Source organism: Tamandua tetradactyla, chromosome 6 (assembly GCF_023851605.1).
Source record: "Tamandua tetradactyla isolate mTamTet1 chromosome 6, mTamTet1.pri, whole genome shotgun sequence".
Taxonomy (NCBI): Eukaryota; Metazoa; Chordata; class Mammalia; order Pilosa; family Myrmecophagidae; genus Tamandua; species Tamandua tetradactyla.
In genome coordinates this window covers 49456271-49469534 of record NC_135332.1, presented here as the reverse complement: position 1 = coordinate 49469534, position 13264 = coordinate 49456271, and the positions used below count along the sequence as shown (strand labels likewise).

The window sequence follows — 13264 nt, the reverse complement described above, 5'->3', positions numbered from 1 at the left end:
GCCTGTGACACCAGCCACTGCCAGCCATTGAAGGGAGGGGCAGCAGTGTTGGGCCCAAACCGTCCCTGCCTTCTGCTGTCGAGAATGGAGACCAGCAGTCCCCTCTCTGCTGATGATACAGGTGTCACAGCACTGTGCTCCACGGATCCTACTCTCTGATCCTATGGTCAGAAAGAATAACTTAACGTCATCCTCTGGAAAACAGAGCATGACTTGAGAGAATAGGGCAGAGAAGGAGGCAGAGAGCGAGGGGTTCACTGGAGCTCCTACTGTGTTCCATGTCCATGAGAACGTGTCCATCTTGCATGCTCCCTTGATAGCTTGGAGTCTCATTTAAGCCAGGGCTTAGCATCTCTGGTTTTAGTCCCTTTCTGGTTCTGTGTTGAGGGTGGGGCAGTGGTTTTCTTGAAGCAGTATGGACTCCCAGCCTTCATCCCTCTTCCAGGTCTCTAGGGTTTGGGTACAGAAGAGGGACTCTTTGCCCTTGTCTTCCTGACATCTTGGTACCTTTGCGTCTGTGTGCTCCCAGGCGGATGGGATGCCCTCCTGGGGTCTCAGGGCTTCCTAGAGCTGGTTCACCTCCCAGGTTTTTGGCAGGTCTGAGATTTCACTCAGCAAGTGGTGAAACTGATTCCTCAATTTGCTTTCAGTTTAGAGGTTGGCCAGAAATGTTGTAGTGAATTTAAAAATTTTTAACTTTTCTTTGAAATAGCTTCCTACCTCAGACTTGGCTGTGCAGTTCGCCATGGGTAGGTGAGTCCCATCAGTGTGTGAGGTTTGGGGGTGCTGAGTTGCTTTATGCCATTACTTAAATTGTAATACATGGAGGTATCAGGGCCACCTCCAGAGACCATGCAGGCACTCGGCCTCCCTGGCCTGCCACTGTCTAGCTGGAGAGCTGGGTCAGGGCCGGGCATCTTTTCTTTGAATACTGCTTCCTCTGGTTCAAGCTTGTCTGCTCTGTAGGCTTTTCCCTTTTGATTAAATTACCATGGCCCTCAAAATTGGTGATGTGCCACCTACTGTTTTTTGTGGGGCTCCCACCGTCTCCATTTGCTTTAGAGGTTGCTAAGTGGGCAGACCCTCGGATGACATCAGATCTTCATACATTGTCCCCGTACTGGGGCCTCCACCTAGCCCATGGACATGACTGGTTTTGCCTGCATAGATGTGAATTAGTTGTCACCATGTAAAATTCAGTGATATTAAAATAAAAATTCCAGTTTCCTAAAAAACCCAGAAGATCCGGGTGCCCCTCCTGCTGCCTCCAGTCATTTCCCCATCCCGGGTAATGGCAGAGGATTTCTGATCAGCTTCCCCTTTACTGCTGTCATGGTTCTCCTTGCCCAGTAACAGGGCCGGAGAAAGGTTTCCAGCACCGTATCTCCATCTCCAGCTCGACCAAGGGACCACACCCCTGGCCTCCGTTCTTCCCAAGGCCTAGCTGGGAGGCTTGTCTTTGGGACCTGGGCTCCGCAGGGAACCTGTGACTGCTGGATATTTTCATCACCTGCAGCTGTTAAGTAGAGTGGGGTGGTGCCCCCACCCTCAGTTCAGTAACCCAGCCCTGCGGGGAGGAGGGATTAGAGAGTGGAAGGAACAACTTCCTGGTCAGTGGTCATAATCTTCCTTGCCGGGTGGTGTGGTGAGCACTGTGTGTTGGCAGTGCCATTGAATCCTCATGAAATCCTATGGCTGTAGAAATGCAGTTTACCCTGGTAGAGGCAGAGGCAACTCTGATTTGGAGCTGTGAAGTTAGAAGGTGGGATCTTGCATTGGTCCCCACTCCCCAATTTGATCTTGCTGGCCCCTTAGTGCTGGTTTGGATTAGAACTTAAAGAGGGGGCGAAGGAGAGGAGAAATGGCAGCACCTGCTGCTTTCTTTAGGCGGCCTGGAAGGGGAGGAAGAGAAAACGTCCCAGCTAGCTTGCTAGTTTTAAACCACACAGGAATACTTTTTTTTTTTTTTAATGAAATGGCTTTGAATAGTTCCATCTTCCTCTTTTTTAGAGTTTTTTTTTTTCATTTGCTTGAGGACAAATGATATTCCATTTTATAGAAATTGACTTCTTTGGAAAAATCTGCCCCCCTTAACCCCCAAAGTAACTGCTGAACCCCAAGGTGTCACCAGCTGATGGAGTGCCAGGGGCCGTCCTTGAAGGAGCCCTGGCATTGGGCACGTCTGGGCTTCAACTCTGGCCCAGCCATGTATTAAGCTGTGTCAGGTGAGGTCCTGGGCCTCAGTAAAGCAGGCTCACCCCCATCTGCTAGCTGAATTTCTTTTTTCTTGAGTGGGCATAATATATATACAACAGGCTGGGCGTCTTGTACCTGGCACATCATTTGTAATAATAGGTGCTGTTATTACCTTGAGACACTGAAACTTGGTGGGGGTGGGGGGTGAGGAAGACCACTAGAGAGAGAGAAAGTCCCTCCTTGCACTATGGTTCGATTGCCCATTGGCCTGGTGCCCCTGCCCTGTGGTGTCTGGCACAGACATGGCATGTTCAGGAACACTGCAGGGTCATCCAGCCTTGGGGCTGTGTGTCTGTGTGTGTGACCCCTGGAGATACTCTGGACCAGATGGAGGGCTGGTCGGTGCAGCTGTAAGGAGAGGGCCGGCGCCCCGTTCGTTCTTGCCCTGACATTGCCAAGTTACTTTTCATAGTAGAACGAGGGGAAAAAGATGTCAGAATCGCATTTCGATGAAGAGTGACTAAAAGAGTTGGAGGAAGACGTTACTGAATTTTGAAAAAAAGTCTTCTGCCAATGGGACCATTATCTAATCAGTCTCCCTTCTCTGAGCTGTTCTTATCAGCTGCTTCCTGGGATGCTTCAGTTTTACCATCTGGAAGAATTTCTGACAACCAAGGGTTTGCCCAACCAGTGAACTTCTTGGTGCTGTTATAGGCCAGTTCATTTCTCAGTTTGATGTGATTCATGAGATTCTTACCCACAATCCAAGAGACTGAAGAATATTCAGGCAAAACACGAAGGCGTCCAGTGAGGCTGTGGTGTGGGAGGGAAAGGCTTGGCCGAGCCCCCCTCACCTCTGTTCCAGGCACCCGCGGCTGCTAAGCTCATCAGGTTCAATTTTGGCATTTGAGTCTGAGATTTACAGCTGCACAGAATGACTGACAACAAAATGACTCTTTAAAAATAAAATTAAACACAACTTTCCGATGTCATTGAAAATCAACTTGAATTCTCAAGAACTATGAGCTTTATATGTGTTCTAGTTTGCTAGCTGCCGGAATGCAATATACCAGAAATGGAATGCCTTTTAAAAAGGGGAATTTAATAAGTTGCTAGTTTACAATTCTAAGGCCAAGAAAATGTCCCAATTACAAGTCTATAGAAATGTCCAATCTAAGGCATCCAGGTCAAGATACCTTGATTCAAGAAGGCCAGTGAAGTTCAGGGTCTCTCTCTCAAGTAAGAAGGCACATGGTGAACACAGTCAGAGTTTCTCTCTCGTCTGGAAAGGCACATGGTGAACACGGTCAGGGCTTCTCTCGCAGCTGGAAGGGCACATGGCAAACACGGAGTCATCTGCTAGCTTTCTCTCCTGGCTTCAGGTTTCATGAAGCTCCCTGGGAGGCATTTTCCTTCTTCAACTCCAAAAGTCCCTGGCTCGTGGACTTTCTGCTTCGTGGTGCTGCAGCATTCTTGGCTCTCTCCAAATTCCCTTCATTCTCCAAAATCTTTCCTCTCCCATAGGAGTCCAGAAACTTCTCAAGACCCACCCAAATGGGCGGAGACATACCGTCACCCAATCCAGCCCAATAACCACTCTCGATTAAATCACATCTCTAGGGAGACGATCCGACCACAGTTTCAAACATACAATATTGAATAGGGATTATTCTGTCATTTTACAAAATGGGATTTTGATTAAAACATGGCCTTTCTAGGGGTCATACATCCTTTCAAACCGGCACAATATGAATCAGTTGCTCTGGTATATCTGGCCTTCTCTGTTATAGAAGAAAGTCTGGAAAATGTAGAAAGGGGGGAAGAAGGAAAAGAAATCCCTAATCTCACCGCTGGTCCCATGGCTCTCTTCTGGCCCATATCTCATTGTGTTGTAATTACTTCTCTTCATGTCAGTCACCCCCACTTAACTGGAAGCCACTTGAGGTCACGGGCATGGCCCATGGTTCTTTGTATCTGCCGTAGGCTTGGGATCATACCTGGCTCAAAGCAGATATGGGCACAGCCCAGGGAGTTCCTCCTTCCTCTATGAGAAAAAAGAACATAAGCTCTGAGGCGAGTCAGGCCTTGATTTAGATATTCACCCTTTGCATTAGTTTTCTGTTGCTACATAGCAAATACCACACATTTAGTAGCTTATAACAACACCCGTTTTTTAGCTCATCTTTTGGTAGGGGGAGTCCTGGCCCCTGGAGGAGGGTGGAGGGGTGGGCCTGGGTTCAATTCCTTGCCAGGGATCTCACAAAGCTCAAGTCAAGGGGTCAGCAGGACTGGCCTCTTAACTGGACACTCTGGAGAAGGATCTGCTTCCAAGTTCATTCGGTTGTTGGCAGACCAGTTCCGTGTGTTGGTAGGTCTTAGGTCCTGTTTCCTTGTTGGGGGCCAGTCTCCCAGAGGCCACCCCTATCTTTGCATCGCCCCCTCCATCTTCAAAACCAGCAACGGGCACAGAGTTCTTCTAACACTTCAAATCTATGACTTTCTGTCCTCTATTGGCCAGTGAAAAGTCTTTGCTTTTAAAGGACTCACAATCACCCAGTCACAGGAGCAACGCTGGAGGCAGAGGCCACGGGGTCATCCTCAAGCCCTGCCTCCCACACTTACTGTCATTCGTCACAGGACCTGGTGCGGTCCTAACCTCTCCAGACCTCTTTCCGCAGCTGCCAAGTAGGCAGAATACAAGGCTCTGACTGAGGATTAATAAGGCAAGGGGTTGAGTGCCTGCACGTTGCTTGGCAAGGGTTAATCCTCTTTCATCCTCTTCAAGCCAATTTTACTTGAAATCTATACTGTTTGGCCTGATGCAGCAAAACCGTAAAGGCCCATCTTTATCTGAAGTGCTTGTTCTAAAAAGTTGCCACAATTTGTCACTTTGTGGTGTAGAGGAATAAAAAGAAACGAGAGGGATAACGTGCCCTCCTCAGAACTTTTTCTGGGTTTCTCCTCCTCCTCCCCGCCCCCACCCCAGAGCGCTGGCCTCCCCCTCAGCTGCTGTCTCCGGGCGTGCTGGGTGGGGTGGGGGCGGCGCGAGCCCCTGCGTCCGCTGTTGGGAGGCCGCCCGGCTGCAGCTGGCCCCTGCCACTCACCGCTCTCCTGTTGTGCCCCTCAGGAGATCCCCAGCGAGCTCACTCTGGATGTCCTGCTGGAGATGGACGAGGCCACGGTGAAGGAGACGCTGCGGCGCTGCGGGGCCAGCGCAGAGGAGTGCCGCCGGCTGCAGTCCGCCCTCACCTGCCTGCGGAAGGTGACAGGCCTGGGTAGGTAGGGCCCCTGCGCCATCAGTGCCCGCCCCTCCTCCTCCTCCCGCCCGGCCCGGCCTGCTCTGGTCTCCCAGGGTTCGGGGTCTCTGCTGAGACCAACATCAGGGTGGGCCGAGGTGGCCCCGGCTTCTGGGGCAGCCCAGAAAGGCCAGGGGGGACGTTCAGAAGGTGTTTGATGGGGCTGACCAAGAGGGAGGCTCTCCCAGGGACTTCAGAGCCCCGGCCCCAGGGGTCTGGGCAGCAGGAACAAAGGGAAGCTTTGGCCGCTGTTAGGAGCCCCAGGTCAGGCTGCAGGGTGGGCCCTGCATGGCCGCCTCTCTGTGGGGCTCTGTGAACCTCCACCAGCTTCCTGCATTGCAGCCTGGGGAGCCACTTGGGCCCCAGCCCTCTCCCAGCCCTTCCCCCAGCCCTCTCCCAGCCCTCTCCCAGCTCTCCCCTCACCATTGCTGTGCCCCCAGCTGGCCAAGCTGTGTATTCAGAAGGCACATGCTGATCTGGGCTTAGCCAAAGCCAAGCATGATTAGGGAAATGCACGACTTTTCAGCTGGGAGCATGTCCATGGCTGTGTAATCCAGCATTATGAAGAGCTCCTTGGAAGTTACTCGCAGGCTATCTAAATCTTACCTTGGACACAGTTTCAATGTCTGACTTAGCACTCAGGCTACCACACTGATAAGGCATTAAAATGAGCCCAATGAGTGGAGTTAGCCCCAGTTTTACTTTCTGAGCCACTTGTCTTAACTCGGGCTGTCTGAGGCTTAAGAAGCGCACCAGGATTTATATTCTGCTTGATTTCTTTTTTCAGACAGGATTGGGCTTAGTTTTTTCCCTGCCCCATGGTACCAAACCCTCCTCTGGACCCAGGGAACAGTGCAGAGAGCTTTATGCCATCAGGAAACCTTGACATGCCAGGCTGCCTGCCAGCTGTGGGGGGCGGGGGCGGGGGAGCAGTGATCAATATGGCAGAGATGTGGTCAGCATCCCTGTCCCCACGATTCACAGAGGAGGAGATGGAGCCTGGGGGACAAGGGCTCTGGGCACAGGCCTGCAGTTCACACCTCTGTCCTCGAAGGCAGTAGAGGTGTTCCACCTTGGGGAAGGGTGGAAGGGAAGCCCCCTGTTCTAGTCTGCCAAAGCTGCCGGAATGCAACACACCAGAGATGGATTGGTTTTTTAATAAAAGGGAATTTATTTAGTTAAAAATGTATAGTTCTTCAGAGGAAAGGCAGCTAACTTTCAACTGAGATTCTTTCTTATGTGGGAAGGCACAGGGCGATATCTGCTGGCCTTCTCTCCAGGCCTCTGGGTTCCAACAACTCTCCCTGGGGTGACTTCTTTCTGCATCTCCAAAGGCCTGGGCTGAGCTGGGAGTGCTGAGATGAGGTATGCTGAGCTGCTTGGGCTGTGCTACATTGAGCTCTCTCGTTTAAGCGCCAGCCAATTAAATAAAACATCATTCATTGCAGCAGGCATGCCTCCTAGCCGACTGCAGATGTAATCAGCAGCAGATGAGGTTCGCATGCCACTGGCCAAGTTGACACCTAAACCTAACTACCAAACCCCCAAGCTGGAATCTTTGGGGGTCACTTGTCAACCCTCCCTTTCCCCCCTTATGCTGATTTGTAGAGAATTCTAAGGACTTTTAACACCCTTGTGTTAGGAAGTTCTGCTGATCTGCTTGTCCCAGAGGCCAGTGCAGGGAGATTGCTGATTTATTAAGTACCTACTGTGGGTCCAGGCACTTGAAACACACTGTTGCAACCACCTCTTAAGAGGTGTGGTGAGACTCATTTTGCAGCTACAGTATCTAACACCAGCGGCATTGAGTGGGTTGTTCATTGACCCGTGTGACAGATCTGGGCTTTGAACCCAAATCTTCCTTCCTCAGAAGGGGTTTTCCACTCTGCCCAGGAGGAGGCCCTGGGGAGGGGATTATGCTGGGCGCCACCTCTCATTAGGTCACAGTTTGTGGTGCCTCTGCGGCTCCAAGAGAGCCCTGGCCCTATCCGTGTCCAGGATTCAGGCTCTTCGTCTGCCTGGCAGTGGCTGCACTTCACGGTGCCCACGAGAGGCTGGGTGACATGCAGGGTGGTCTTCTCACTCGGTCATGCAGTCCATGAGCCTTCTCTGCAGCCCGCCAGGCTCGCTGAGGGGCAGTCTGCTGGTGATGCATTGACTAGAACCAGGCTGCCTGGGCTCAGGGCTCAGCTCAGCTACACAAGCCGGGGGGCCCTGGCTGGTCACTTAACTTGGCTTTCCTCCATTCCTCATCTAGAGAGCGGAGATGATAAAAGAACTCTGACAGGGTTGTCACAAGGACTAAAGGAGTTAATGTGCTTAGAGAGAGCCTGGCACATATTAGATGTTAAGTGCTCATTTTAGTGTTAGCCCTGTGGCTGATGTGACATCATTTGCCTTGTGGTCTTTGGCCTTAAGAAAGGCAAGGGAAGGATGGTTCTCCATGCTGGTAGCTGGTGACGGGGCGATCCTGCCCACTTCTCCAGAGCCAACTTCCATCCGTGAGCTCCTCTCTCATGAGTGACTCCAGAGTCACTCAGGCAGCTGCTGCCAGTTGACTGGGGTTGACCTGCAAATCAAGGCCCATTTGCCATCTCTGAGCTTTTGGTGGCAGACTTGCCCTAAGTAATGACATTGGACTCAAATATATATATATTTTCATGGAACCCATTCTTGTATTCATTCAACCAGAAACATGTATTCAGTGCCTCCCATAGGCCAGTGGATGAATAAAAGTTTAAGTTGTGGCTGCAGTTCTAAAAGGACAAATACTTTGGGAATACAAAGAGTGGTTAATTCATTTGGGCCAGTTGATTTGTGAGTAGAAAGTCCCCATGCAGTAAAGTAGGGAGGAAGGGTGTTTGAAGAAGAGGGAATGGAATGTATGAAAAACCTAACAAGTCATGAAGGCTAGTCCCTCTCCACCATCCCTGACAAATGGCTGTGTAGGCTGGCCTTGACCGAGAGTTCATTACCTCCTGAAACTATTCCGTTGTAGGCAATTCAAAAATTGCCCAGCGTTGTGGAAGGAGGCGTAGCGAGGCATTGGATTGAGGGCTCTGATTGCCATTCCACCACTTGGCCTTGACCATGGGCATGGGTTCTCTGATCTCAGTGACCTCATCTGTAACTGGGGAGAAGAACAAGGATTGGTGGTAGGATTGAGGGAGAAAAAGTATATAAAGCATAGTAAAAAGAATCCAGTGTAGAAGTTCATTTTGTCTTGAGTCAAAATCTACCTTCTGGTACTTTCTACTCATTGATAAACATGAGAGGGAGGAGGTATCTTCTCCTTCCCATGATAGCCCCTTGGGCTGTATGATGATCTGTAGATGAGATCCTTTCTCCCTGATTCCACCCCTTCATTGACTACCCTTCTCGTAGAAGGTCAACCCTTTTGTCCTTAGCAAGATATCCAATGCCCTTCCTCATCTGGTCCCAAATCAGCTTGACCCCTACAACTTCATCTCTTATCTCCCTCTGGCTTGTCCTGACTTCTCAAGGCCCATGGGATTCTATGTCACTGGAATATGCCATGTACTCTCTTATCCTTGCGTGAGCTGTTCCCTCTGCCTCATACACCTTCTCCACCTTCTTCCTTAGCTGGTTCCTATGTTTCTTATAATACTCAGCGCAAGTACCACCTCCTCCGGGAAGCCTTCCCTGACTCCCAGTGCTAATTTAGAGTCCCTCTTCTGAGCTCCCTCTGTCCCATGTGTCTCTGTGTTCTAGCCCACAGCACACTGTGTTGAGTAGCCTGTCACCCCCGCTGGACTACTCATGGACAAGGATGTGGCTTTTTTATGCCTTTACACCCAGCATATGCTTGAGTGAATGAACAGAATTGTTGGTTTGAGTTCCACAAAGCCTCAAGGTCTCCAGAGCCTCAGGCAGAGGGTTGCAGTGGGAGCCTCAAAGGTTAGGGCTGGGCAATTGAAAGTCACTCATGGGCTCCTGTCAGAGGAATTGGCTGTCCATCCCTTTATAGCAATCGGAAGCTTGAAGCAGCTGCTTTTTCTGACATTTGAATTTTCGTCTTCCTTCATACATCCCAGCTTCCCCTAACTCTTGATGATCAGTCACCATTTCCTTTTCTGAAATCACCTGCTTTTGGGGTGGGTTTCCCTGTTCATTCCCTTTTCCTGTTCGATAGAGCACCCCATAAGCCGTTCCCTCTTTGGGCCTCATTTTCCCCATCTGTAAAATGGGGTTAGTAATATCTGCCAGCTTCACAGCCAGCTAGAGAATGTGTAAGAAAATGTGAGAGGCCTTTGAAAGCCAGGTGAGGCTAGGAGTTCAAGGGTTTTTGAGCCTTCCATTAAGGAGCCACGTGGCCTTGGACAAGGTGCTTAACCTCCCTGGACCTTGGCGACCCCACCTGTAAATCCCTTCTGACTTGACTTCTCGGCCCACAGGAGGGGAGCACAAGGAGGACTGGAGCTCACCGGACGCCCGGCGGGAAAGCGGCTCGGGCCCTTTCACGGACACGCTGTCACCAGCCAGCCTGCCCTGGGTGCTGGGGGGCTCCCAGCTGGGCAGACTGGGCTGCGGTGCCCAGGGCCCGCGCTCCGTCTCCGTGTCGGCTCTGCCCGCCTCTGATTCCCCAACCCCCGGCCCCGGGGAGGGTCTCGTGGACACCTGCGTCCCCCTGCACGCCAGCGGCCGGCTGACCCCCCGCACCCTGCACAGCTTCATCACGCCCCCAACCACACCACAGCTGCGGCGGCACACCAAGCAGAGGCCGCCGCGCACGCCGCCCCCGCCCAGCCGCAAGGTCTTCCAGCTGCTGCCCAGCTTCCCCACGCTCACCCGGAGCAAGTCCCACGAGTCGCAGCTGGGGAACCGCATCGACGAGGTCTCGCCCATGAGGTGAGTGGTCCTGCCGGGCACGCGCTGTGTCCACTGTCCGCTGAAAATCACCAGTGTGCTGTCTACCTCTAGTGGTGATTGATGTAAAGGGGCAAATGAAATGAGCCAATGCGGAAGTGGGCCAAATAAAAAGTGAGAGGTTCCCCCACCACTGAGTCCGCTTCCCACACTGCTCTAACAGTTTGAACTGAATCCTACTAAATTTCTTTCTGCACACGCGCGTGCACATGCATGCACACTCCAAGAAGGATTTCAGTTTATCATGAACAAACCAGAAATGATGTCATGTCTCGGGTCAGGATCGGATGGATTATACTGCAGTAACCCATCTCTAGAGTGTAAAATGACAAAGATTTTTTTCTTATTTATGCTACCTGTTCATTTTGGGTCATCGTTACTCCAGGTCCCAGGCTGACAAAAGAACCGCTCTCTGGGACATCATTGTTATCATTGCAGCAGAGGGAAAAGAGACCTCTAGAAGTCTTACCTTGGCAATTGAATGCATTTTCCTAGAAGTTTCACTCACTATTCAGGGCCCTACCCAAAAAAACTGAGCCAAGAAATGCATTCCTCTTATGTGCCCAGAGGGAGAACTGGAATATTTGGCTGAAATCACTAATGACAGATGAAATGCCACATACTCTTGCTTTTCAACTTACCTTGATATCCCTGAGAACTTTATGTCAGTGCATCTTGAAATACCTTCCTCTTTTGTTTTTGTTCTTTAAAATTTGTCTCTTAGGTATTTTGAATAAGTGATATAGCCACATGGTATAAAATGCAAAAGCTTCATAGCTCATGTCTATTACCCTTTGTGGGGATGAACAGTAAAATGTTTTCCCCACCATTTTCCTTTTGTCACCTGGTTCCCCGGTCAGGCATCCTGGCTGTCTGTTGTGTTCATGTCTGTAATTACTCAGACCACCTCATTCTTCTTACTTTTCCATACCATTCCATTATCTAACTCGTCCCATCCTGATGAACAGCCCTGAGGTCATTTCCTTTCTGCTGTTACGAAGATCACTGCACTTGTGTGCAGCGCAGAAAGGAAGGAGCGGGTTTCCTTTGGACGCCTCTCACTTCTTGTACCCTTGAGGTTGGGGCACCGGGCTTCTCCTCTGGACACGGGTTCCCTGTTCTTCAGAAGGCCCTTCCTGGGCTTTGGAGTGGCCTTGTTCTATGGACAGCCCTGGTGGGTTCGAGTCCGTGGGCCAAGTTGGAGAAAGCCGCACTGTCACTAAGCGCTGGGAGGCTCTGGTCGCATTCCCATGTTGGGGGGCGGGTGTCAGAGGCTCAGGCAGATGTCGAGACTCCTTGGGAAGCCGAGTCCCGTCCCCACAGAGCCACCAGAACTAGCCCTGACATGGGCCCTCAGGTCACCTCTGACCCCTCGGGGCAGACTGAGGGATCCTGTTCCTCCCCGATACCCTGTGCCCGGGGCAGCAGCACACCTAGGGGAGGCATTGCTCAGGGCAGGTCCTACCCTGACCCTCCTTGGGGGTGCAGGGGGCTTCCTGCTGTCCACCGCGGTTCTCTCCTGCCCTCCTGCCCTGGCCACTTCTTCTCTGGCAGCCTGACTCCTTCTCCTGCCTGTACCCTGGGCACTCTTCCTCCCCAGGGCAGTGGCCAGGGTCCCCCCATTCACTGGCCATGTGGCCTTGGGAGACTCACTTGACCTCTGTGAACCTCCACTTCCTTAGCTGAGAATGGGGTGAGCTCTAATTACCGTGCAGGGTTGCTGGTGAGGCTCGGATGAGCTCATGTGTTAAAGGGCAGGGTGTGGGGTGTGGCTCCGATGCCCACTGGGAGGGTAGGGAGGGCACTCCTAGCTCTTCCCATTGAAGAAACTGGTTCCCCTCAGAGATTGCAGGGATTCCCCTAGTCGCTCAGCCAGCCTGGGCCTAAGCCAGGCCTCATAGTGCCACGTCCCAGCCCCTTGCCTGCTGCTTCCCACGGGGTGATGTTCTGGGCACACGCTGAGCTGCCGTGGTGACCTAATCCCTCCTTCTCTCCCTTTTATCTCCTCCAGGTTTGGTAAGAGTGATTCATGTCCATCCCCTCTGCCACCCCGGAGTCGAGTTTGTGTTGCTGTCCCCATCGGGGGTGGATTTTTCTGACACTTTTAGTCCACTTGGCCTCTTGATAGCCCAGAAGCAGAGATGCTGGCACATGCCCCAAGAATTACCACTGAGAGAGATGGCCTTCAAACAAGCTGGCCTCAACCTGGCCAGCAGCTGCTCTTTGTAAAGTGGGGACCTAGAGAGTGTCACATCCATAGCCAGCCCCGCGTACAATCCCTGCCTCCACCCTCCTTCCACAGTGATGTCTACAGTAGGGGGCATTTGCCTGCTTGTCTGCCATGATGAAGCAGTGCTCCCGGGTTTAGGTGGACTTTAGCCGTCCTCAGAACCCCACCTGATGTCTCAGTACCCCTCTCTCCAAGTCAGAGACGTTCCTGGAGGCAAGAATGTGGCTCAGCTCTGCCTGAGGCCCTGAGGGGGCCCCAAACTCAGGGACTGGAAGATGCAAGTTCTACCTTGGGAGCAAAGGAGGGGCCCAGGCTACCCTTGACTCCCTTTTCATCCCACCTCTCTAACCCCAGTTTGGGAGCAAGTTCTTGCATGTGACTATGCTGAGGCTTCTCACTCGTGATTCAGCAAGAAGCAGTGGGAAACAGCTCTGCTTCTTGATTCTGTTTTAATTGTCTGAGAGGAGATAACAGAAATATCTGTTTTTTGCCAGAGCAAAATAGCTGTTTATTTTGCTATCCAAAGCTGGCCAGGGAGAGTGATGTAGCTGTTACCAGGGTCCTGGGATGAGGAGGGAAGAGAGAAGACAGTGACTATACTGAGGTGGAGCTGGCTGCTGGAGCACTCAGGGAGGCCAGAGGAGAGAAGCCATAC

At 51.7% G+C, this 13264-nt stretch overlaps 1 protein-coding gene across 2 annotated transcripts in view; it reads left to right on the top strand.

Annotated features, from left to right (window-relative positions):
• Positions 1-13264, top strand: part of KSR1 (kinase suppressor of ras 1) — a 163841-nt gene that overhangs the window by 110274 nt on the left and 40303 nt on the right. For both annotated transcript variants that reach the window (XM_077165248.1, XM_077165247.1), the window contains exons 3-5: positions 5324-5471; positions 9908-10361; positions 12391-12395. In XM_077165248.1, the coding sequence (XP_077021363.1) occupies positions 5324-5471; positions 9908-10361; positions 12391-12395 (607 nt within the window). The remainder of the gene's footprint in view (positions 1-5323; positions 5472-9907; positions 10362-12390; positions 12396-13264) is intronic.